Source organism: Heliconius melpomene, chromosome 8, assembly GCF_056956725.1.
Source record: "Heliconius melpomene rosina isolate 202511_hmr_F chromosome 8, ASM5695672v1, whole genome shotgun sequence".
NCBI lineage: Eukaryota > Metazoa > Arthropoda > Insecta > Lepidoptera > Nymphalidae > Heliconius > Heliconius melpomene.
Window position 1 is genome coordinate 7847899 of NC_140396.1, and position 22415 is coordinate 7870313.

At 36.5% G+C, this 22415-nt stretch overlaps 5 protein-coding genes and 1 long non-coding RNA gene across 10 annotated transcripts in view; 3 read left to right on the top strand and 3 right to left on the bottom strand.

Moving 5' to 3' along the window:
• Positions 1-159: 159 nt before the first annotated feature.
• Positions 160-2964, bottom strand: LOC146536962 (uncharacterized). Its single transcript, XR_014878197.1, has 2 exons — positions 993-2964; positions 160-937 (listed from the first exon to the last, which is right to left on the bottom strand). It is a non-coding gene; the product is annotated as an uncharacterized LOC146536962 (long non-coding RNA).
• Positions 1033-6559, top strand: LOC146536963 (uncharacterized). Of its 3 annotated transcripts, none has more exons than XM_085189220.1 (2): positions 1033-1744; positions 6003-6559. In XM_085189220.1, the coding sequence occupies exons 1-2, from the start codon at positions 1033-1035 to the stop codon at positions 6056-6058; spliced, it is 768 nt and encodes a 255-aa protein (XP_085045346.1). In that variant the 3' UTR covers positions 6059-6559. The 3 variants fall into 3 exon arrangements, with proteins under 3 accessions (XP_085045346.1, XP_085045347.1, XP_085045348.1); XM_085189221.1 differs by having other exon boundaries at positions 1130-1812; XM_085189222.1 differs by having other exon boundaries at positions 1130-1764.
• An 83-nt stretch (positions 6560-6642) lies between these two features.
• LOC146536964 (ubiquitin-conjugating enzyme E2 J1-like) lies at positions 6643-8309 on the top strand. Its single transcript, XM_085189223.1, has one exon. It carries the CDS (start codon positions 6811-6813, stop codon positions 7567-7569), a length of 759 nt encoding a protein of 252 aa, XP_085045349.1. The 5' UTR covers positions 6643-6810; the 3' UTR covers positions 7570-8309.
• A 112-nt stretch (positions 8310-8421) lies between these two features.
• Positions 8422-11191, bottom strand: LOC146536965 (eukaryotic initiation factor 4A-III). The gene is made up of 5 exons (XM_085189218.1): positions 10777-11191; positions 10368-10703; positions 9738-9960; positions 9189-9443; positions 8422-8787 (listed from the first exon to the last, which is right to left on the bottom strand). The coding sequence occupies exons 1-5, from the start codon at positions 10925-10927 to the stop codon at positions 8535-8537; spliced, it is 1218 nt and encodes a 405-aa protein (XP_085045344.1). The 5' UTR covers positions 10928-11191; the 3' UTR covers positions 8422-8534.
• A 296-nt stretch (positions 11192-11487) lies between these two features.
• LOC146536966 (uncharacterized) lies at positions 11488-18769 on the top strand. Its single transcript, XM_085189217.1, has 3 exons — positions 11488-12194; positions 14457-15725; positions 16124-18769. The coding sequence occupies exons 1-3, from the start codon at positions 12014-12016 to the stop codon at positions 16150-16152; spliced, it is 1479 nt and encodes a 492-aa protein (XP_085045343.1). The 5' UTR covers positions 11488-12013; the 3' UTR covers positions 16153-18769.
• Positions 18770-20071: 1302 nt separating this feature from the next.
• The window catches only part of MTA1-like (metastasis associated 1-like), a 56949-nt gene continuing 54605 nt past the window's right edge, over positions 20072-22415 (bottom strand). For 2 of the 3 annotated variants that reach the window (XM_085189225.1, XM_085189224.1), the window contains exons 14-16: positions 21367-21542; positions 21005-21111; positions 20072-20591 (exon numbers count right to left, since the gene is read on the bottom strand). In XM_085189225.1, coding sequence (XP_085045351.1) covers positions 20393-20591; positions 21005-21111; positions 21367-21542 — 482 coding nt within the window. In that variant the 3' untranslated portion in view covers positions 20072-20392. Of the gene's footprint in view, positions 20592-21004; positions 21112-21366; positions 21543-21858; positions 22055-22415 lie in introns of those variants that run through there. The other variant, XM_085189226.1, reaches the window with a different exon arrangement.

Genomic DNA, 22415 nt, shown 5'->3' on the forward strand with positions numbered 1-22415 from the left:
AACTTAGATAATTTGATTAACAATATTTTAATTTGGATCCAATTTGCAATGCAAATTTATTTATTATATAGTTAGGAGACTTCTGTGCTACAAATGTCAACTGTCAAATATAGTACTGCAATGTGTCAATGTCAATGTCTTCCGCTCCCGCTCTTTTCATTTTATTATTAAGTTACTAATTTAAGCGGGAAGACATATTTGGCTCTCATATACTTGAGGTTACACGTGTTGTAGTCGATGTGATTTGTTACTAGGTTGTTAATAGATCATTATTAGCAAGTTATAAAGTAATTTAAATGTTTTAATTAATAAATATTGTGAATTGGTTAAAAGAGCTGCTATAATTAACACTGAGTAAATACCTATATGTGTTTTCGAATGTTGTTGGTGTTTTATATAAGTTTCTAGTTATTTATACTTCATTTTATAGTTATTTAGATTTTTAATAAATAAGATTGTATTTGTAACATTAGTGTTGTGTAGTTTTCTTTTGATATTTCACTTCTGAAACCTAATTTCAGAAGTGGGATACCTATCTAAGCCCATCAGGCCAGATCCTTGTACTTTATAATTTTGTTATTTTTGTGAAAGCAAATAAAACACCAGTTTCATCATTTTTCTTTTCTTAAATTATTTATTGCCTATACAGAAATACAGTGTTAAATATGGGTGATGCTGGAGGTAAATCACAAAACAAATCACGTCGACCGGACACGACACGTGGTCGCGGTTAGCGAGATAGGTTAAGTCATTTGAAGGCCACGTTATGAGACTCGAGCGCTAAGGGTGTCTCGAGCGCTCGCGCTGGTGCTTTCAAGGTGCTGTTGCAGGACATTCATGCCGCCGCCGTGCCGCTATGAGGTGCTTCTGCTCCCACGACAAGTGACGCGTCCCCGCGCGTCTCTGTGTACCTCTGCTGGCGATGTGCAACGCTTACCTGGGCGTCTTGGTGTACCTCTGTACGCCCTTCGCTCGCGATGCGCGACGCTTACCTGAGCGTCTTGGTGTGCCTCTGCACGACCTCAGCTCGCGATGCGCGACGCTTTCCTGCGCGTCTTGGTGTGCCTCTGCACGACCTCAGCTCGCGATGCGCGACGCTTTCCTGCGCGTCTTGGTGTGCCTCTGCACGACCTCAGCTCGCGATGCGCGACGCTTTCCTGCGCGTCTTGGTGTGCCTCTGCACGACCTCAGCTCGCGATGCGCGACGCTTTCCTGCGCGTCTTGGTGTGCCTCTGCACGCGCTCAGCTCGCGATGCGCGACGCTTACCTGAGCGTCTTGGTGTGCCTCTGCATGACCTCAGCTCGCGATGCGCGACGCTTTCTTGCGCGTCTTGGTGTGCCTCTGCACGATCTCAGCTCGCGATGCGCGACGCTTTCCTGCGCGTCTTGGTGTGCCTCTGCACGCGCTCAGCTCGCGATGTGCGACGCTTACCTGGGCGTCTTGGTGTGCCTCTGCACGCCCTCAGCTCGCGATGTGCGACGCATTCCTGCGCATCTTGGTGTGCGTCTGCACACCCTCTGCTCGCAATGTGCGATGCGTCTGCGAGACTGCTTGTGATGCGGTCCCCGCGCATATCTGCGCGCCACTGCTCTCGATGCGGTCCCCGCGCGTATCTGCGCGCCACTGCTCTCGATGCAGTTCCTGCGCGTGTCTGCGCGCCTCTGATACTGATGAGCGACGCGTCCCCGCACGTGTATGCGCGCTTCTGTTTGCAATGCGCGACGCGTCTCTGTGTGTCTCCAGGTATCTGAGTGCCTCTACTGGTGAGCATTACAATGCATTTCTTTGGAGATTAGACAAACTTGAAAAAGGTAAAAAGTAATATTTCTCCTCATAATTCAACCTGTCATGCTAGTTTGTTAAAAACAAATTTAAATGATTAACTGTTAGATTTGATACTTTTCCCAAAGGTGCATTATCTGAAAGTATGGCCTCTGATACCTCATCGCCTTATCAATGTACTTCAGGGGTTACCAAGGTAGCCCTTAATCTTTCTGATGCAATAAAATCTTTAAATAGTTGAATAATACAAAACTATTTTATATCAAACTGACGCTGTTATCAATAATATTGAACTATAGTGTGAGGAGGTGGAGAGGGTTAGAAGTACTAATAACTGGAATGATTCAGAATGTTTATCACATGACTCTGGGTGCCTTAAGGGTGATGTTCATGATTGAATGAGTGAGTGAGTGATTACTGGTGATCATAGGTGGTTGATGTTTTATGCAGGCTGATTCTGAAGAGTCCTGCGGTTGTGCTTAGTGTGCTAGAGGAGAGACGGGTGCCAGTTTGCCTTGAGATGATTCTTGTCAATGTATATAGGGCTTAGTGAATTGAATTAAATTCTTGATATATGGCGTTTCGAGCTTGCCAGTTGAGCATAATTCATAGTGACTAAAAAAAAAAAAGAAAGACAAGAGATTCATAGCTTAATAATTGGGCGTCCGTTACACAATTCTTTTAGATTGGAACAATTTTATTGTTGGTGAAGGGGGTGTGAGTAACATTGGATAAGGAAACCTAGGAATGGTAGCAGTATGACTTGTAACCTTTGTTTGTTCTGAAATGTTTGTTGTGTGAGGGAGAACCAATAAACTGTACCTTAGAGAGTGAGTAATACTGTTACTTTGTTGGAAGGAAATGGTTTTGTTTCCTTGGCTATTGATGAGCTCTCACTTGAAGGGTGAGTAATACTGTTACTTTGTTGGAAGGAAATGGTTTTGTTTCCTTGGCTATTGATCAGCTCTCACTTGGAGGGTGAGTAACACTGTTACTTTGTTGGCAGGAAATGGTTTTGTGCCCCTGGCTATTGATGAGTTCTCACTTGGAACTGACTTGATAGGTGTTCCGAGATCTTGCATGCCTGTTCTAGTTATTATAGATGCTGATGTTATTGTATGTAGAATGTGTGTGCTGTTATGTACATTTGGCTTAAAGTTGTTTTAAAAAAAAAAAAAAGATTTAATCAATTAAAAAGAGATTTGGTAATAATTTAAAACATATTAATTAAAGTCTCAATCATAAAACAAATAGAATTGAGTCACAGTGGAGATAGGAAAATGTGTGGCTGTTAGGAGAGTTTCAGGTAGACTAACTATGTTTTATACTAATGACTTATTAATACATACATAGTATTGAAGTGATGCAATGCTGCAGATAAGGGTGCAAACCTTATATATAACTTAGGATTTATTAAATTAAACAAATTAGAATTATTAATATTTTTAATTTATGTGCAATTGCAACAATTGTCTGCTATACGATTGAAATCAGAATGAGTAGAATTTAATTTAATTGTTGGATTAATTGAACTAATAAATTTTACATAACAAGTAAATATAAAAATTGTAAATTTTATGTTAATAAAACCAAATGTAATATTTTCATGCCTAATGGTAGAATGTATATGGAGACTAAATATTAATAATTAATTAATTACATCTGTAACATATGTTGTAGGTAACATTCTGAGTAAATAAATTCAGCTTCAAAGTTAAAATTCCAGTGTCAAATAAAGTTACATTGAAATCATTGTTATTACAATTAACATGCAATTTAGTAGATTTGAATAAATAAAGACCCATCAATTATTACCTAGTGATTGACAAAAATGTAAATTTCCTAAAATAAAATTTGTTTTACAAATAGTAGGAAGTGAATTAAAAGCCATAACATACATAGACATAATTTCAGTTTCACAAATAGGATTATCGATTACATCAAGTTCATTATGATTACTACATATATAATTTTTGCTAAGACTAAGTTTACAACTATTACTTATATTACTGAGGATACAATATTTAGACTTATCTCTATTAATGGCTATAAAAGTAATTAGTGGGAGAGATTATTGTAGCAAAAGATTTCTGTGTACTTCTATTATGAGGTTAAGGAGTTTGAATTATTTTAAACAGATTAAAATGGGAAATTGAAACCAGAAGAATGTTTATAGTAAATAATAATTTATTGTTTATGATATAGAAGACAAATTCAGACAACTTAATTAGTGAGGAGTAAACAATGCCTAGGAATATCTATTGTTCTGGTCTGAAGTGTGAAGTGTGTCTGTATTGAAGTGTCTGTCAGCACATTCTGCGTTTGGCAGCACATTAATGTACCACTTAAGTTATTAGCTGGATTCTCTTATGTACATAATAAATAAATTTTCACATTATTCGGTCGCCGATGCCATTAAATGTGCAAACAACGGTAAATATGGGAAAATGCTTATCTTCCCTATGGGGTGGGGAAAAGCTTAAAGTATATGAAATTGTCAGCTATCTTGAAGAGAGGAGTGTAGTATGTGTGTTGGAGGGTGCAATCTAAAGTGTGTATATGTGTTGATTGTGGGGCACTGAAAGGGTTGAATATCGGAGGATGCTATCTTCTCCCTTTGATTGATGATCACACACGGATAATTTGGTGGTGGTGGTGGTTATGAATATTTTATGTAAACATGTGTTGAATGTTGTTATATTTTATGTAAACACATATTGAATGTGGTCATGTTTTAGAATATGTTGATGACGTGTTGATAATGCGTTATGATGGGATTCAGTTACTATTAATACTCAAACAAAAAAAAAAACCGATTTTCCCATAAAATTTCGAATATGTTTATTACTTCAACAGAAATTGAACATGTTGGTTGAATTATAAATAGAGGTCAGGTTAGGCCGAGCTTCTATAAGACTGAGGCAATTAATTATTGAGTGGTGGTAGTTAAACCACTTGAGGAGCTCTAACATGGTACAATGGCATGGGGATTAGTGACTGGAAATATGTACTGCCTTTTTCATTGACAAGTTATTTTAACTGTATTGCACTAATTCTTGCTTTGTTGTCTAGCACAATTTCTTTCTAAATCATTACATGTTTACATACATACAGACTGACATTTTATTTTTTCTCTTCCTCCATTAATTCTTTTTCTAATTGTTTAATTTTTGTGTGACAACCAAGGTGGGGCTTAGTGTACAATACTGGTGTAATGTGGCAGTTTGTTTATTGAGTTCAATTGGATGTGTGGTCCCTTTGGGCACAGACATGGGGTTGGGTTGGGTGTTTTGACTTTGACTTGTAACAGACGTTTGGTCTGAAGAGACATATGGCCTGAGAAATTTTGACGGGTGTGTGGCCCTGAAAGATTTTGTGAAGAGCGTTTGGCTCTGAAGGATGTTTCGTCCTTGCTGACATTATGGCCTTGTGGACCATGTGACATTCATGTGGACGTTTGGTCCTTGTGGACCATGTGACGCCCATGTGGACGTTTGGTTCTTGTGGATATTTGGTCAAGGTGGACATTTGGTCCTTGCTGACATTATGGCCTTGTGGACCATGTGACATTCATGTGGACGTTTGGTCCTTGTGGACCATGTGACGCCCATGTGGACGTTTGGTTCTTGTGGATATTTGGTCAAGGTGGACATTTGGTCCTTGCTGACGTTTGGTCATTGTGGACCATGTGACGTCTATGTGAACGTTTGGTCATTGTGGACCATGTGACGTCTATGTGAACGTTTGGTCATTGTGGACCATGTGACGTCTATGTGAACGTTTGGTCATTGTGGACCATGTGACGTCTATGTGAACGTTTGGTCATTGTGGACCATGTGACGTCTATGTGAACGTTTGGTCATTGTGGACCATGTGACGACTATGTGAACGTTTGGTCATTGTGGACCATGTGACGTCTATGTGAACGTTTGGTCATTGTGGACCATGTGACGTCTGTGTGAACGTTTGGTCATTGTGGACCATGTGACGTCTATGTGGACGTTTGGTCCTGGCAGACAGAGGGGACGCCTTCTGACTGTTCTGTTCACAGGTTCCAGAGTTTGCTGCACCAGACTGAACATACTTGGATATGAAGATTTTACAGGGTTAAAAATGAGAGCTCTCAAAACTTTTTATTTTTATATCTTTTGTCTGTACATTTTGATTGCCTATCCGTTTATGTTGTAATCTTTAGACATTTATAAACTTAAAATTTTAGATGATGAAGACAGCGAATATGGTACTACTGTAGAATTTTCATCAATACAGCCATGAAACGACGCTGATGACTTTGGGGCTAATCGGGATGCACCAGCATGTGATCAGGCAACTGGATCAGCTACGTCGGGGACGACGCAGGGTCAGAATGGCCGAGTTAGGAGACTTCTGTGCTACAAATGTCAACTGTCAAATATAGTACTGCAATGTGTCAATGTCAATGTCTTCCGCTCCCGCTCTTTTCATTTTATTATTAAGTTACTAATTTAAGCGGGAAGACATATTTGGCTCTCATATACTTGAGGTTACACGTGTTGTAGTCGATGTGATTTGTTACTAGGTTGTTAATAGATCATTATTAGCAAGTTATAAAGTAATTTAAATGTTTTAATTAATAAATATTGTGAATTGGTTAAAAGAGCTGCTATAATTAACACTGAGTAAATACCTATATGTGTTTTCGAATGTTGTTGGTGTTTTATATAAGTTTCTAGTTATTTATACTTCATTTTATAGTTATTTAGATTTTTAATAAATAAGATTGTATTTGTAACATTAGTGTTGTGTAGTTTTCTTTTGATATTTCACTTCTGAAACCTAATTATATGTCATTAGCTTCCAGTTTCCAACATCTGTGCATTTCTCATTGGTGAATTGTTGTGATCTGTTTCTACACTTATCTACTCTTTCGTCACGATTCAATATTTCATTTAATTTATCACAACATTGAGAAATTTACTTGTATATTATATTAAATCATTGTTGAGATTTGACATTTTTTGTTATTTAATTTATTATTTAAATAAAATATGGCAGAAATGGTTGAAAAATATAACACAAAGTGTCCTGGCGTAAAACGCCTTATGCGAGAAGCTATCGAATTAGCAGAAGCTACCGATGAATATTGTGCAAGACCTCTTGAAGATAATTTATTTGAGTGGCATTTCACAGTACGTGGTCCCAGGGGAACAGATTTTGAAGGTGGCATATACCACGGAAGAATATTACTTCCCAAAGAGTATCCCATGCATCCTCCTCATATTATTCTTTTAACACCAAATGGTAGATTCGAAGTTAATAAAAAGATATGTTTATCCATTTCTGGTCACCATCCAGAGACATGGCAGCCTTCATGGTCAATAAGAACAGCATTATTAGCTTTAATAGCGTTTATGCCAACTCCAGCCGAAGGGACCATTGGTTCACTAGATTACACTTCTGCAGAGCGAAAGGTTCTTGCAAAAAAATCAACAAGTTGGGTCTGTCCTCAATGCGGTGAAATAGAAAACTTGTTGTCATCAATGGCAGCCAAACCTCCTACAGAAGAAGAACAATCAGTACTAAATCAAATTGCATTTAAAGGTGAAGAGGAGCAAGCATCAAAACCTCCAACTGAACCAGCTTTTGAGCCTCAGAATGTACCGTACACCCAACAGTCTTCAGAGTCGTCTACTAGCTTCTTGGAACAATTGACAGAGATTCTTGTAGCATTGCTGCTTGGAGCTATTGGAATATTTATCTTCAGGCGCTGGAATGCCTATGCCAATACAGGGCCACAAATAGAATAAATTTATGAAAATATAATAATGATACATACTATGCTCGCCATGGAGTAAGTTCAATTTTACATTTTTTGTCCACATCTTTGAAGTGTTATAAGATTTTTACTGGGATATTTTCCTATGCCTATTAATAGTATTATCAAATTTATAATAGAATGTTTGTGTGGAGTTTTATGAAATTAAAAACAATAAAATATTGTATGTCTCTTCTTAAAGTATGTAATATAAACTAAATTAATAAATTTCAAAATTACTTTCAATTTGTGCCTTAAAATTGGTTTTTATTAGTCTTGAAGGCATATGTAATAAAATATCACTCAATATAATATGATTTTAAGTGCTTCCTTGTGAATTTGTAAATAATCATAATTTTGTATTTTGTTATATGCACATAGTATAACATGTATAATATGTAACATTTAGTTAATACTTTTAAACCAGAAACTTGTAAAATTTGTAGAACTTTGTAAATATTTTTTTCTTGCTTATTATTTGGACATCTTGTTGTAAATAATTTATAATATCTTGTTTTACTATTCCACTTGTATTAAAATGGTGACATTCCAGGAGCTTAGCCTTGAAAATTAACTATATTTATTAGAATATAAACAAATATTGGTGACATTACTTAAGAGATTGTCTACTTTAATGTTGAGGTAGATTCTTGTATATTTTATAAAGGCTTGGTTGCTTTGAAAATTTGCTGTGCTTTTAATATATTAATAAAGTGGTTAAAATGTATAAAACTTTGTTTATTTTATTATTTATGAGTAATAAGACAAAATCTAATGATTCTTAACTTTATACAGAAATCAAATCTGCTTGCAAGAAGAGTGAAGAGCAAAATAAAACCCAGTATATAAGTTCTATGTTTATTAGAAATAAATGTAACACTATTCAATATAATTTAAACAATGTGTGGAGCAATGTTGACTTTTGACATCAAACATGATATTGTGGGTATTACAAAACTATATTAAGTCGGCTACATTCATAGGCATCTCATCAATCTGTGTTGAGTAGTACTGTTCAATGTCTCTTAAAATCCTGATGTCATCGGACTTTACGAAGTTGATGGCGACACCCTTACGACCGAAACGACCAGACCTACCAATCCTGTGTATATACAACTCACGGTTGTTGGGCAAGTCGTAATTGATAACTAGTGACACCTGCTGCACATCTATACCTCTGGCCCATACATCTGTTGTGATAAGTACTCGGCTGAAAGTAATTGACATTTCTAAAAAATAATCAAATTTTAAGATAACAAGATATCTTTATTATTTAGAGCTCAAGTAATCTCCTGATTACTTGAGCTCTAAAGCTCTTGAGCTCCAATGATTTTCATTTGTGGTATAATAATCGTAGTCTTATTTTGTTGTATCAAAGCAAGGAAATGAAAATAATTACATTATCATTGAGTAATGATGAAACATACAAACATGGTATTTATAGTCACACATACACAATGATCCATTATAATTTTTATACAAAGCTTTAGATTACAATATCCCCAACAATTAATATATTTGAAGAAAATATTGTATTAGAACAATTCTTACATACATATCTAAAAATTATTATAATAATTGAGTAAAAAAGAGAAAAAACAAATAAATTACCTTTGACCAGATCTGAATTCTTTCATAATATTGTCTCTTTCCTTTTGTGGCATATCACCATGCATTGAACTGACAGTAAAGTTAGCTTCTTGCATTTTCTGCGTCAACCAATCCACCTTCCTCTTAGTGTTACAAAAGATCACAGCTTGTGTTATTGTTAGTGTATCATATAAGTCACATAATGTGTCAAATTTCCATTCTTCACGTTCAACGGCCACAAAGAACTGTTTTATACCTTCTAGTGTCAACTCATCACTGAAATAAAACATTAATATAAAAACACTTAATAGAAAATATTTTTTTATGCATGTATGGATGCATAAAATGTATACATTAAGCTATAAAAATGAAATAGCCATTAGCAGACAGTAAAAATTTAGTGTAAAGACATTCCATGAGCTAGGAAATAAAAATAAGTTATTTAAAACTCATTAGTGGAGATCAAACCTACCACCTCCAGAATCTGATCATAAAGCTAAGTATTTAGGGATAAGTGCTATGTGACACACAATAAATTTAAAAAAATATCTATTGGTATCAAATGATTACCGTTTTACAAGAATCCTTATGGGGTCTGTCATAAACTTTGAGGTCATTTCAAGTATTTCATGGGGTAAAGTAGCTGATATCAAGACCACTTGGGTTGCTGGTGGCAAATAACGATACACATCATAAATCTGCTCTTTGAAGCCCTTGTTTAACATCTCATCGGCTTCATCAAGTACTAGCATCTTGAGGGATCTAGTACGTAGGACACGCCTCCTTATCATGTCTAGAAAAAAAAACTAATAAGAAAAAAGTAATAAAGCATCAACATATTGAATTGTATATTTAAACATCAGATTTAAATTAATTAACAAGTCTCCTCAAGCCAGGCTCCAACCTTACTTACTTTAATTTCATCAACTTAGTTATGAACATTAGTAATTAAATTTAGCAATAAGAATAATATCCTCAAGTGGACTTTTAGTGAATATTGTTTCTTTGTTTACTAGGAACTGTCCAAAAGTAAGCTAAGATTTTATGTTATAATTTTTGGAATCTCTAAATTGCTTTAACTAGTATAAAGATCTATATCTTTTCCATTTTAATCTTAGTATCCAAAAAATATTCTTCATTTATAAGATTGTATATTTATCATAAATTTATAATAAAATATGTATAAAACAATTTATTTACCAAACACTCTGCCCGGTGTTCCAGAGACAACATGCTGTCCATAATCAAGTTTCCTTATGTCTTCACCAAGGTTTGTTCCTCCAATGCAAGCATGACACTGAACATTCATAAAATCACCTAAAGCTAAAATAACTTTTTGAATTTGTGTAGCCAGTTCTCGCGTTGGTGAAAGAATCAGAACTTGAGTTTCACGAAGAGTGGTGTCCAATGACTGTAAAATTGATATCGAAAATGTAGCTGTCTTTCCTGTACCGGATTGGGCTTGAGCTATGACATCACGTCCTTTTACAATAGGCAAAATGCTTCGTTGTTGGATAGCTGATGGCTTTTCGAAACCTAAAAATATTAAGTTATTGTAAAATATTGACTATGACAAAATAAAAAAATATGACAATTATTGTAATATTACCATAAGTATATATGCCTCGTAGTAGCTCATCTCGCAAGCCCATAGAATCGAATGTAGGTATGACTTCAACATCTTCGCTGGTGTCGAATTCAACATTTGATAAATCTTCTGATATTATTTTGCGATTATATGATACTTCTGATGCCGTCATAATTGTATTGTGTATTCGTGTACTGATTCAACTTTCTAAACGGTAATGAAAACCGTGTCAAGAAAACAATTTATGCACTCACGCAACTACATACGAAGGATATACACTGTTTTGAATATTTTAATTATTGCTTAGTACTTTAGCTTAAGATGTAGGAAGTTAATTAAATAAATGATAATAAAATAATTTGTCTTTTCTATAGTATCGGTTTTATTAAAACAACAGCGTGCAGTTCATGAAAAAGCAACACAAGAATACAATATGGCGGCAAGTTTAACACAGATAATAAAATATGGAATACAGATATAAAAATATATGAAAATATAGTAAGTGCCTGAGGAATACTCGTTTTTAGTTTATTTTATACATTGTTATATTTTGTTTTTAACACTTTAAAGTATTATATATACAAACATATTTTAACACTTTTACAATTTACTCTTACAATTTAGCAATAACCAAATCATGTATATTTTTGCATTCCTAAAATTTTAAAGACTGTTATTAATTTTAAATTGTTCATTTGAAGAGCACAACAGAAACAAAACTAATAAAAGGAATCCTTACAGTATATAAACATAAATTATTACATGACTAAAAATGTTCAAACGTATAATGTAACAACGCATTCAGTTTTCAAGTTTACTTATGGGCAAAATGAACGATTATATTTGGATTTTGAACGAATCAAAATGGATGCTGGGTGTGAATGAACTATGTACTGAAAAACGAACAGCTTTTTATTGAGTTGTGTCGTGGGCCCGATTATAATCGGGAATCCGGCATCACGGTTTTGTTTTGTAGTATTTTAAATAGTGACAAACCCGTAAAGGTGTCCTAGTAAACAAGTTCAATCAAATTAGTGACCAAATTCAGAAGTCACCGTGTCGGTAATGTGTTTACGAGAGTGTCAGGCAAGCTTCCCGCAGGTGTCCCTAATAGGATGAGGACTCTGACGGAAATATTGAATGTCGGTTCAAATCAGCGAGTGGTGTGTGTCGGGCTGCCGTAGCTACTCGGCGCAAGATGGCGAGAATAAACGGACTAAAGTGTTGCTCGTGTGCTGTATGAGCGAGCAGAAATGAAATGCATATACAGGAAGGAACAAACACAACTCTGACAACATGTACCAAAATGACAGAAGAAGTAGACAGAAGACATGGTGTGAATGGGAACAGCAGTAGCAAGGGTGCCAATGACGACCCTCCTGTGCACAGTTCACCTACCGCTACCGCTACTTCGGGTGGAAGACTCAAATTTTTTAAAGGTTCTTTTTATTTTGTTTTATTTCGGCTATTTATTACGTTTGAGATATTTTTAAAAACAAAATTTATATTTTCAATAGGATTTTCTAATAGTAAATATTTGCTTTTGACATATGTTTGAAGGAGATATTTTAGGTGCTTACATTTCTAATACAATAATAAAAACTAGAAAGTCATTCATGCTCTGATAAGCATATACAGCTACATTTGAGTGAGCAGTTGCCAATTGTGTGGGCAAGTCTCTGTGCTATTGTTGTTTTGTAAGAAGCTGGAAGCATCCTTGCGGAAAGAACTTACTATGTTACTTTAAGTTAAATTCTTACAATGTTTCATATAAGCATAAATAACCTTTTTATATAGTTCATTAAAATGAAAAAAATATATAACAAAAAATCCTTCTTTTAGAATATTATAAATTTTCCTAAGTGTTATTACACTTTATAAATCTTAAAATATTATAAATTACTATACTAACATGAAACAAAATTTCTGAGACTGCTATATTAAGAAAATTAGAAATTATTATAATTATATTTAAATAGAGTGAATGAATTTACATATACAAATATGTAAATAAACACATTAAATTATTCCTTTTCAATTTTAAATAATTAATTTTCATAGCATACGTTGCATACCATTTAAAAAAGTAAATAGTGTATTGCTATATGTATAATAAAAAACAGCATCTAGTTCTTTCGTGCACAGCATGGTAGGGGAACCTTGTGTTAAGACGCTTCATTCTTTACTTTCCACCCAATTTTAAAATATAGTGTGTTAGCAGAGCTCTATGCCAATCCTATGATCAAACCAGCCAGCGTTTTTACAGTGGCTTCCCACTGCACCTTGAAGGCCTTTATCATAAAATATGTTATACATTACATAAGAAATGTGATAGTATCTCAGTAAATATGATCGTATTGACAACACTAGAAGAACCAAGTAAGCACATTGTTGTTTTATAAACAAACATTTAGGGCAAGTGTCAATTACAAGATATGCAAATTAAACACAAGATAACAATGTTAGCTTCTAATCATAATTTAGTGTTTAACCAATATAATTTAAATGTATATTTGTCTTTATATATATAAAGGCTTAGTGATAATACATTTATTATTCAACTTTTATATTTGAAAAATCAATTTTTAGTAAGGATTTGGTAATATTTTCTCCTAGTTACATGTTGAAAAACTGACTGACAGACTGAATGAATTATTTTCATTTCCCTGCTACAGAAATGCAATGCTTGGAATTAGGTTGCAAGATGAAGAACTTGAATACTTACTCTATTATATGAGGGATACAGCTAGAAGCTGAAAGGGAAGAAAACTGTTTTTCTGTATACATATGTAGACATAACATAGTGTGTATTTTCTCTTTTTTATAATACAAGAAAAAATCTTGTAAGTGTAAATAATAATAAAGTGATATTTTATGTTTGTTTGCATGAATGGCAAAAAATTGAGAAAATTTTCAATACTAGTTACTATAATGTGGGAGGTTATAATTTAAGTAATAAAGTGGGAAATTTGGACAGTATCTTGTATAAATAATTAGGTTGCTTGCTATTTATGACATTTTAAACATATTACTATGCTTAAAAATTTAATTTACCAAACAAATTTATGTACTGTTAATTTTTTCTTGTTGTCATTGTGACCCATTGAGAAATATACCAACTGTTCGACTAAGAGTTCAATCTTTGGTATATTTATGAATTCAGTATATTAATTTTAGATATACATATAAATAACATGTTTCTATATCATAAAAGGCAAATATAATGTTATTTTTTCACTATTTATTTTATGTCACTTCAAAAGTGTCTAATAAAATATAAATAACACAGACATAAATTCAATATAGTACTGAGATACCATTTCGTAAAATTTAATGTTAATTTAAACATTGTGTAAAAACATTAATTTTTTTGAAAATTTAAATGTTATCTTATGTATCTTTTTATAAGACATATTTTGAATAATATATATTTTGGAATATTACCATATTATATAGTGTTTTTTAACCTTGTTATTTTGTTCACTGCTATTCAAAAATATTTAAATATTTGCCAAAATATAAACTTAAATAATATGTTAATATACTGGCTATTCAGTTTTGATTTGACTTTCACATGTGAGAAGGTTATGATTGAATAAGTTTTTCAATGCTAAATTTTTAGTTATATTTCATGTATACACATTTATATCCCTACAATGTATGGTCGTTATACTTAGAAGCGTCGTTTCATATGTGTGCAGATGGGAAGTTTATCTTGGAGTTGGTGCGAGGGAGTGCGCGCGAGGGCGAGCGCGCGGGCTGGGTGTCGGTGCCGCGCAAGACGTTCTGGCCGCCCGCCGCCGCCCCGCCCACGCCGCCCACGCCACCGCACGCCGCGCCACCCTGCGCCTCGCTCTCGCTCTCCGACGACAACTCCTCGCTGCACTCTTCGCCCTGCACCTCGCACCGCGACCACTGCTGGAAGCAGCCCGCGCCGCGCCGCCACCTCTCCCGCGAGCTAGCCCTCTACTACTGCCGGCCCGCCGCGCTGCTTCACCACCACATACACGCCGCCTCGCGCCGCAAGCGCCGGCGCCCCCTCGACCTCTCCTACCACGATGCGCCCAACGGCCTCTGTGACGCGCGCAGGAACGGCGACGTCGGCGAGGACGCCGTGGACGCGCCGACGGCCGACGACGACCGGTGGACGGACTTCGATAGGGAAAAATACTATCACATGAAACTTAAAAAACCATATCAGTATCATAAGTTAAGAGTGTACAAAAAGACGAGGTCGGCGTTCAGACGCAAGGAGTTGACGCGCACGATCGACAGGCTTCGGGAGAAAATAGCGTCGCTGCCGGTCCTCGTCAACGCGAAGCTGGCGAGCTGCCGGCAGGAGCACATGATGGTGTCCCCGCGCAAGCGTATCCTACGAGAGATGGAGCGCGTGAGCCTCGAGGACCAGGTCACCAAGCGCCGTGCTAAGACGGTTCCCGCGCTCAGCACAGCCTCGTACCCGCCGTCACCCGGCCCCAGCCACGCGCCCACCCCTGCGCCACACGCCCCGCGCGCGCACAACGGCACGGCGCCGCGCAAGGAGGCGCCCCCGCCCGTGCCCGCCGCTGTGTCCAAGAACGTGAGCAGCTATAGCATCCACTCGCTGCTGAGCATGCCAGACGAGCGCCCGCCCTCGCTCAAGACGGAGTCGCCGAGCAGCGTGCACTCGCCCGACCTGAGTCCGTCGCCCGACGGCTACCGATACCGGTATGCGCCGTCGCCCACGCCGCCCCCGCCGCCACCCGCCTACCGCGCGTACGCCGCGCCACCGCCCCCGCCCGCTGGGCGCGCCTGGCCGCCCGCCCCCGCGCCCTACCTGTACGGGTACGGGTACGTGCCACACGTGTACCGCGCGCCCGCGCCCGCACCCACTGCGCCGCTGTGGATGCACTACGCGCCGCCGGGCCCGTGGGCGCCGCGCGCGCATCCGCTGCTCACCGACCACATCCCCAGGGACGAGCCCACTTCAGGTACCGCACACTATTTTATATCCTCTTCTAACTTAAATCGTTTTTATTATGCAAAATACAAGTCTAGTCCAAGAGAGGATGGGGTGAGACCTCGGTTGAGTTTCGAAAACACAGTATCAAAGATACTAGACTACGTGACCTTCCACGTAAAAAATATAAAGACCCCCCGAAGGGCATGTATGAAGAGGATGATGACAGTGGACGAGGCGAAAGAGGTATGTAGAGAGTTTGGCGTTCCGTTCTCTCTGACTACCCCGCTAGGGATACCGCGTGAAGCTAAATTGTGTTAGTTATTTTTGAAATATCACTTAATGTTTGTGTTTGTTCCTTTTATGTGTGCACTGAAACTTCACCATGATTTAATTAATAGATTTATAGAATTATCCGGTCGGTTTCAGATTTGCCGCTAAACCTGTCGAAGCACTGAAGTGACCGAGGTCTCCGTCGCCACAGAGGAGTGCGCCGCGGACGCGAGCTCGGCCCTAATATATGCAAAGCTAATCAAAGACTTTTAGATTAATTAAATCGCAAATTGAACTGCAATGTAAATTTTCGTATGTTTATATTTTCTAAAAGGAGTCGGACTAAACATTCCAATGTCGGCTATCAGTCTCACCCACCGGTCCCGCACCAGCGCGCATCTCGCCGCTCGCCAGCACCGCGAGGGCGAACTATATTTTTATACGAGAAGAGGACTCCAGTCCGGAGGTCCATTTATATATTTACAGAGTTATGTATAGTGTACTGAAATAGCGTTATTTTAGTATAAATGTATGAATGCAGAGTCACGAGTGTATTTTCGTACGAATTATTCGAACTACGACTAAATATTTTATCATTGGCTATTACTTTAGTATAGGACGCTAAGATCTAAAAGGAACAAAACACAGTTGTCGATTGTTAACGATCAGTGCCTTGTCAGAGATGAAGATATTATATCATATTTATGAATGGGACGTATTAGAGTCTCCCGATGTACAGATATCGCTATCGCGGCCGTGTGTCCATTTTTGATATGATCATATACAAATTAGGTACAAAAAATATATATTTCGGTCCATATTCGGCGACGCCCGCAAGAATGAATACGTTCGATCTCATTATTTAATTTAGAAAATAAACGAGTAAAGACTACAGTTATTGGGATCAAATTTGGATGTGTGTTTATGGTAGCGTGTAAAATAAAAGACATTGTATATAATTTGTGAATGGGTGGTATTGTGGGTATTGGCGTCATTGCCCGCATGTAATAACGAATCATTGTAATTGTACAGTATTTTTGTATGGAGTATTTTATGGCGGCCGTGTCGTATGGCGGTCGCGCCCCCCGCGCGCCGGGGCGGCTCTGAGATTAAACGTAGAGGTAGATTACTGCAATTTTAGTATGGGATTAGGGGCCGTTCGTTGATTATGTCACACGTTTAGGGGCAGGAAGGGGGTCGACGAAGTGTGACATTGTGTGACAAAGAGTGGGGAGGGGACTCCTACGTTAGGTGACATCTCATTTTAAAATATAATATATTGAAACACGAAAGTGTGAACAAAAACAATTCCCGAACTGGTGTTTTTATTTAATATTAGAAGTAAAATTGTAAAATATATGACGTCACTCCCTATTTCCCCACTCTAAATAGTACCTTATTCCACGATCTGTGACAGAGGCATAAAAAAAGGTGAAATTCGTGTGACGTAAACAATTTATGGCCCCTTATGTATAGTGAGGCAGGTTATCATTAATGGAATTGTATATTATTCGTGTATCGGAGGTCCGGAGGTCCAGAGGTCCGCCCTGTACCCTGTACCCCGCTCTACAACAAAGTTGACTTAGTGTAAATGTAAGTAAACAACCTGCTCAATTAAACACTCGACGCGCGGACGGACACGAGGGATGGAACTGACATTTATAATTCTCGTTCACTTTCCTAATAGACTGATATATTATAGTGGATAGATTGGGAAGCTTATATGTATATTTTTCTATATTATTATTATCATGTAAGTAGCTGCAATGTGAATCTTGTACCAAAAGTCCGAATTCGGGACCTTTGTATAATAGTCACTTTGGATCGAATGAATATAATATTTAAAGCGAATTAATAATGTTATGTATAAGATTAACTTTGTTATAGATTAAAAAATAATTTGTGCTCAACAAGCGTTACGAAATATGATTTAAAAATGTCTTCATATTTGTAAAAAAAATTAATTAAAATAATATATTTAATAATATTTACTCGAGAATTTGATAATAATATTGTACAGCGCACAAATTATTAATTACTTATAATATATGGAACGATATATATGTATGTATAGGACTCATTTTAATTTAATATTTTATTCAACATTAAATGTGTTTTTTTTTGTAGAATAGAGTATTTTTTTATTAGCTTAACAGTGATGTCCACAAATTGATTATTATTTAATTATGTATATAATTTACTCCTGCTTCTTTGGAATTACATGTATATTTTCATGATTGTTTTAATACGCGATACGAAATAATACTCAAATTGGAAGCCACCTTTTTTTTTAAAGATTTTTACCAACAATACAACGAATCGCTGAGCATTTTATATATATAACTATATACAAATGGAAATCTATGTAGATTTAATCTGTACTATTTGTCTAACATAGATTTAAGTCAACTTTTTTTATATAATGTTAAAAGTTTAATCAATTTTATGATATATGTAAAGAAAAAAAATATCATTAAAATATAGAAATGAAAAGATCATATACAACAAGTACAGATATGTGCCATCAAGTATTACTATAGATGATGTAGGGGGGTTCAAATTATAAACTCAGTTGCATCCCGCCCGCGACGTTTTAGCTCCTTTTATTGAAAAGTTAAATATTTTTCTATGCAAAAGTGTATTTATAATAGGTATGTGATAGTGCTTATCAATTGAACGGAGACGTGACTACGCAGGTGTCTTAAAAACAACTTAAAACATATTTATCATGCAGAATAATAGTTATTATCCATTTATATTAAGAATGTAGTTATGTACTCGAATAAATATAACTTTTTAAAATGTGTTGTTTTATTTTTGTTATGATATTTATTGATTTCAGCGAGAAACTATCCTTATTCACAAGCAACACGTTATATAACAATTTTTGTTGCATTACAAGCTACATTTGTGGTCTTCACAAAAGTGTTATATTTAATTTATATATAGATTATAGGTGGTGATTATGATGTTTAAATAAAAATTGTTTTAAAATAATCATAAACATTTGCAAACATAACATTTAAAGACTAAATAATTTTTAATTTTACGCCTAATTCCGCATATAATAGGTAAGCAGAGTGAAATTGTCTCTAGACACTCCGCTGAAAGACTTAGCTGTCCCACTTCCGTCTGACTTACTAAAAGGTTCTTCATTCTGGAGAATAAAATATTTTCATTTTCTGATCAGCCACTCAACAAGCAATGTCTCGAATTTAGTGTAAAGTTGATAGTGGAGTAAATAACTATAGCAAGGTAGGTAGAGGGAGTAATTATAAATAAATAATGTTTATATTGAGGATAGTCGTGGCACAGGGACACAAAGTGTGAAAATGTAAACGCGACTGGTTGTGGGTTCGATCCCGAAATTAAATATTTATTTAAATTTATATTTCCATTTCTTCGCTCTGGTGTCGAGGCAAAGCACGGCGATGAGTAAACGGCCACTCAAGTAAATTTAACCAATAAGTATTCATAAAAAAAATACAAGCATTATTAATGTGTAATCTTTAATGTTTTCTTGAAATCTTCAATAGTAATTAACTGTCATACCAAAACTTATATTTTATAAGTGTGCTTAAAGATATAAGTTCATCTGTATAATAAATAAAGAGCACTCGAGTGATATATCTGTCCTTGTATTTACTGGTTTTTGTAATATACGAGTTTATTACGTTTAATTTAAACGTGTTATAAATAATTCATGATGGCGGGCGTCGGCTAACGGAAGTCTGTAATACGCGGGGAATTCATTTATAAGTATGGACAGTGGACAGATGATATCTATTTTTGATATTAAGATTCTTACGGGTTATATCGTATTAGTTTTCAATTTATTAAAAAAAATATATTTCAGTTTTTTTTTAAGTTTATTTTAAGTGTAATTTCAGAAAATTACAAACAATGCTTGGTAGTTTTATATAATTTATATCTGTAATTTTTTGTAGCATTCGACAATATGAATAGGTTTACGTAGACTGATAAGTTACATGCTTTAAGATCGGGAAAAGGAGTAGGTGCCAACAAAATAATGTTTTTAGGTACGGCAGAGGCATTATGCCAATAAAAAAAACGACAAACAATAAAGAAATAAAATACACAGTATTCCAATTTGTGCTTTATTTATGAAAAAAATTGTAAATTATCCTACAATGAATCTCCGAATGAAATAGACTTACATATCGTTTTATGTATCAAATACATTATTTGCTCATCGCCAGATCAAACCACATAAGAACATTATAGTTTAAAATATTATCTACAGAATCCTGCGTCGGCGATTCGGTTTCAAAAATACGTCGTCCGGTATCGTGCGGCTGGCGGGCTATGTACACGAGCAATATACAGCGGGCGGGCTCAGCCGTCGGCGAGCAGCGCCTCCATGGTGTAGGGGTGCGGCGCGTGCGGCGGGCGCGGCGGCTCCTGTCAGTCCAGGATCACGAGCTGCAGCGGCGCCGCGCCCGCCGCCGCCCCCGCCGCTGCCACCCCCTTGCCGCCCGCCCCCATCGCCCCCACGGCCGGGGCCCCCGCCGCGGCACCCGCGCCTTGTGCGCCTCGCATCGCCCGCCAAGGAGCGCGTGCGCCCCGGCGCAGCTCGCCGCAGCTGAGAGTTCGTCTGGCGGATCTGGGCGCAAAATAAAATATTAATTTAAAAATAAAGCGAGAAAAGAGTGAGAGAAAGAAAGTGGGAGAATTCTGGGTTTATCAATCTACACTGGATCCACACTATTTCCTGCTTTTATCACGCTGGCGTTGAGTTCCACCACTCACCGCACGAATTGGATGAAACATGAGAAATGGAGTAATTTTACACTATATACCAGATTTTAGTAGATTTATTCTTTAGAATATAGCACATATTGCACAAAAATAAATATCCACTTTAGGTTAAATTAATGTACAAAGAAAAAGCAAAAAATAAGAGATAAATATTTAATTTCCCTCATGAATAATTTTATGATTCAAATTTAAAATTAAAATTAAGTTTAAAATTCAACTTTAACATTAACTATAATATAATGTTATTTATATACGTACTTGGCGGTCTCGGTGGCTCTGAAGTAGAGGTCGTCGGGAGCATCCATCCACGGTATGACGTGGCGTCGCCCACCACGACCGGTCAAGTTAGTGGGTTTACCATTTATCTGTTTAAAATAAAAAAAACATTATTAATACTGCAGTTATAATTGTTCGGCAAAAATATTTTAAAAAATTCGTAACTGAATAGGTTGAAACTATCCTATAGATACATATATACTTACACTTTTTAATATAAGTATAAATATTGGTTTTAAAATGATATTATTATTTAAAAAACAACAGTAATTCAGATTAGTGAGTTCAAGCGGGCGAAGCCGCGAGGGCATCGCTAGAACAAAGCTACGTGACGTGTGACATACATGAGTGAAGACGTGCGCGGGCAGTGGTTGGCCGGTGGCCTGCGCGCGCGCGCACATGGCCGCGTACTGCTCTCGCGAGGGCCGCTGCATGGGCGCCGGGTGCTTGTTGGGCCGCTTGGCAGGCGGTGGCGCGTGCGCCTCTCCAGCGCCCGCGGCCCCGCCGCGCGCTCCGCCTCCTGGGACACCACACACACCCTTCGTTAGCACCGACCCACTAACACTCGAGACATTGTATAAATAAATAGTACTACGTAACGACATCTAGAGAAACGATACGATTCCGATACTTCAGACAAAGGTCTAAAGATCGTCATTAATTGTATCATTTCTAGTAAATGCATCTCTTGATCATTTGACTACCGAATAAAAACAAACCATGTCTATGATCAAAAGACACATAATATAATGAAGAGAATATAAAAATTTATATATATATATATATATATATATATATATATATATATATATATATATATAACAACACATTCAGTGTACACTCACTAAATGGCCCCAAGTTTACCTCTAATATTCCTAAGTAATTTCGCATGGCGTTACAAAGACCCTTGACAATATTTAGACCTACAATCGTATTAGCCTGTGTATGATAACAATAAACATGGAGGGTGGGAAATGAGAACAACCACAGGAATAATGATTTATTGTTAAAAATATTGTTATGACTTCAAACCTGTTGCTACTCCGACAAAATTAAGCAGCACAAAAAGAAAAATAACATCTCATAGAGATTATTATATTTCACAAAATTTGTTTAGGCGAGGTTTGTTAAGAGTAAATTTACTTATAGATACACATTTTCTTTTAGTATCTTTACATTATGTAAAGATTTTTAATATTTATTTTACATTGTAATTTAATTTATAAGAAATTTTTAAATTAGAAAAATAGTTCGTAAGCTTAGCTGAAAACGGAGAGCAACATAAATCGCAAAATGTGTGTTGTTGTCATGTCATGTTAAAATTAAAAAAATCATAGGGACTTTTTTGTATAGATTAATTTACATATATAATTAAATAAAAATATATAATACT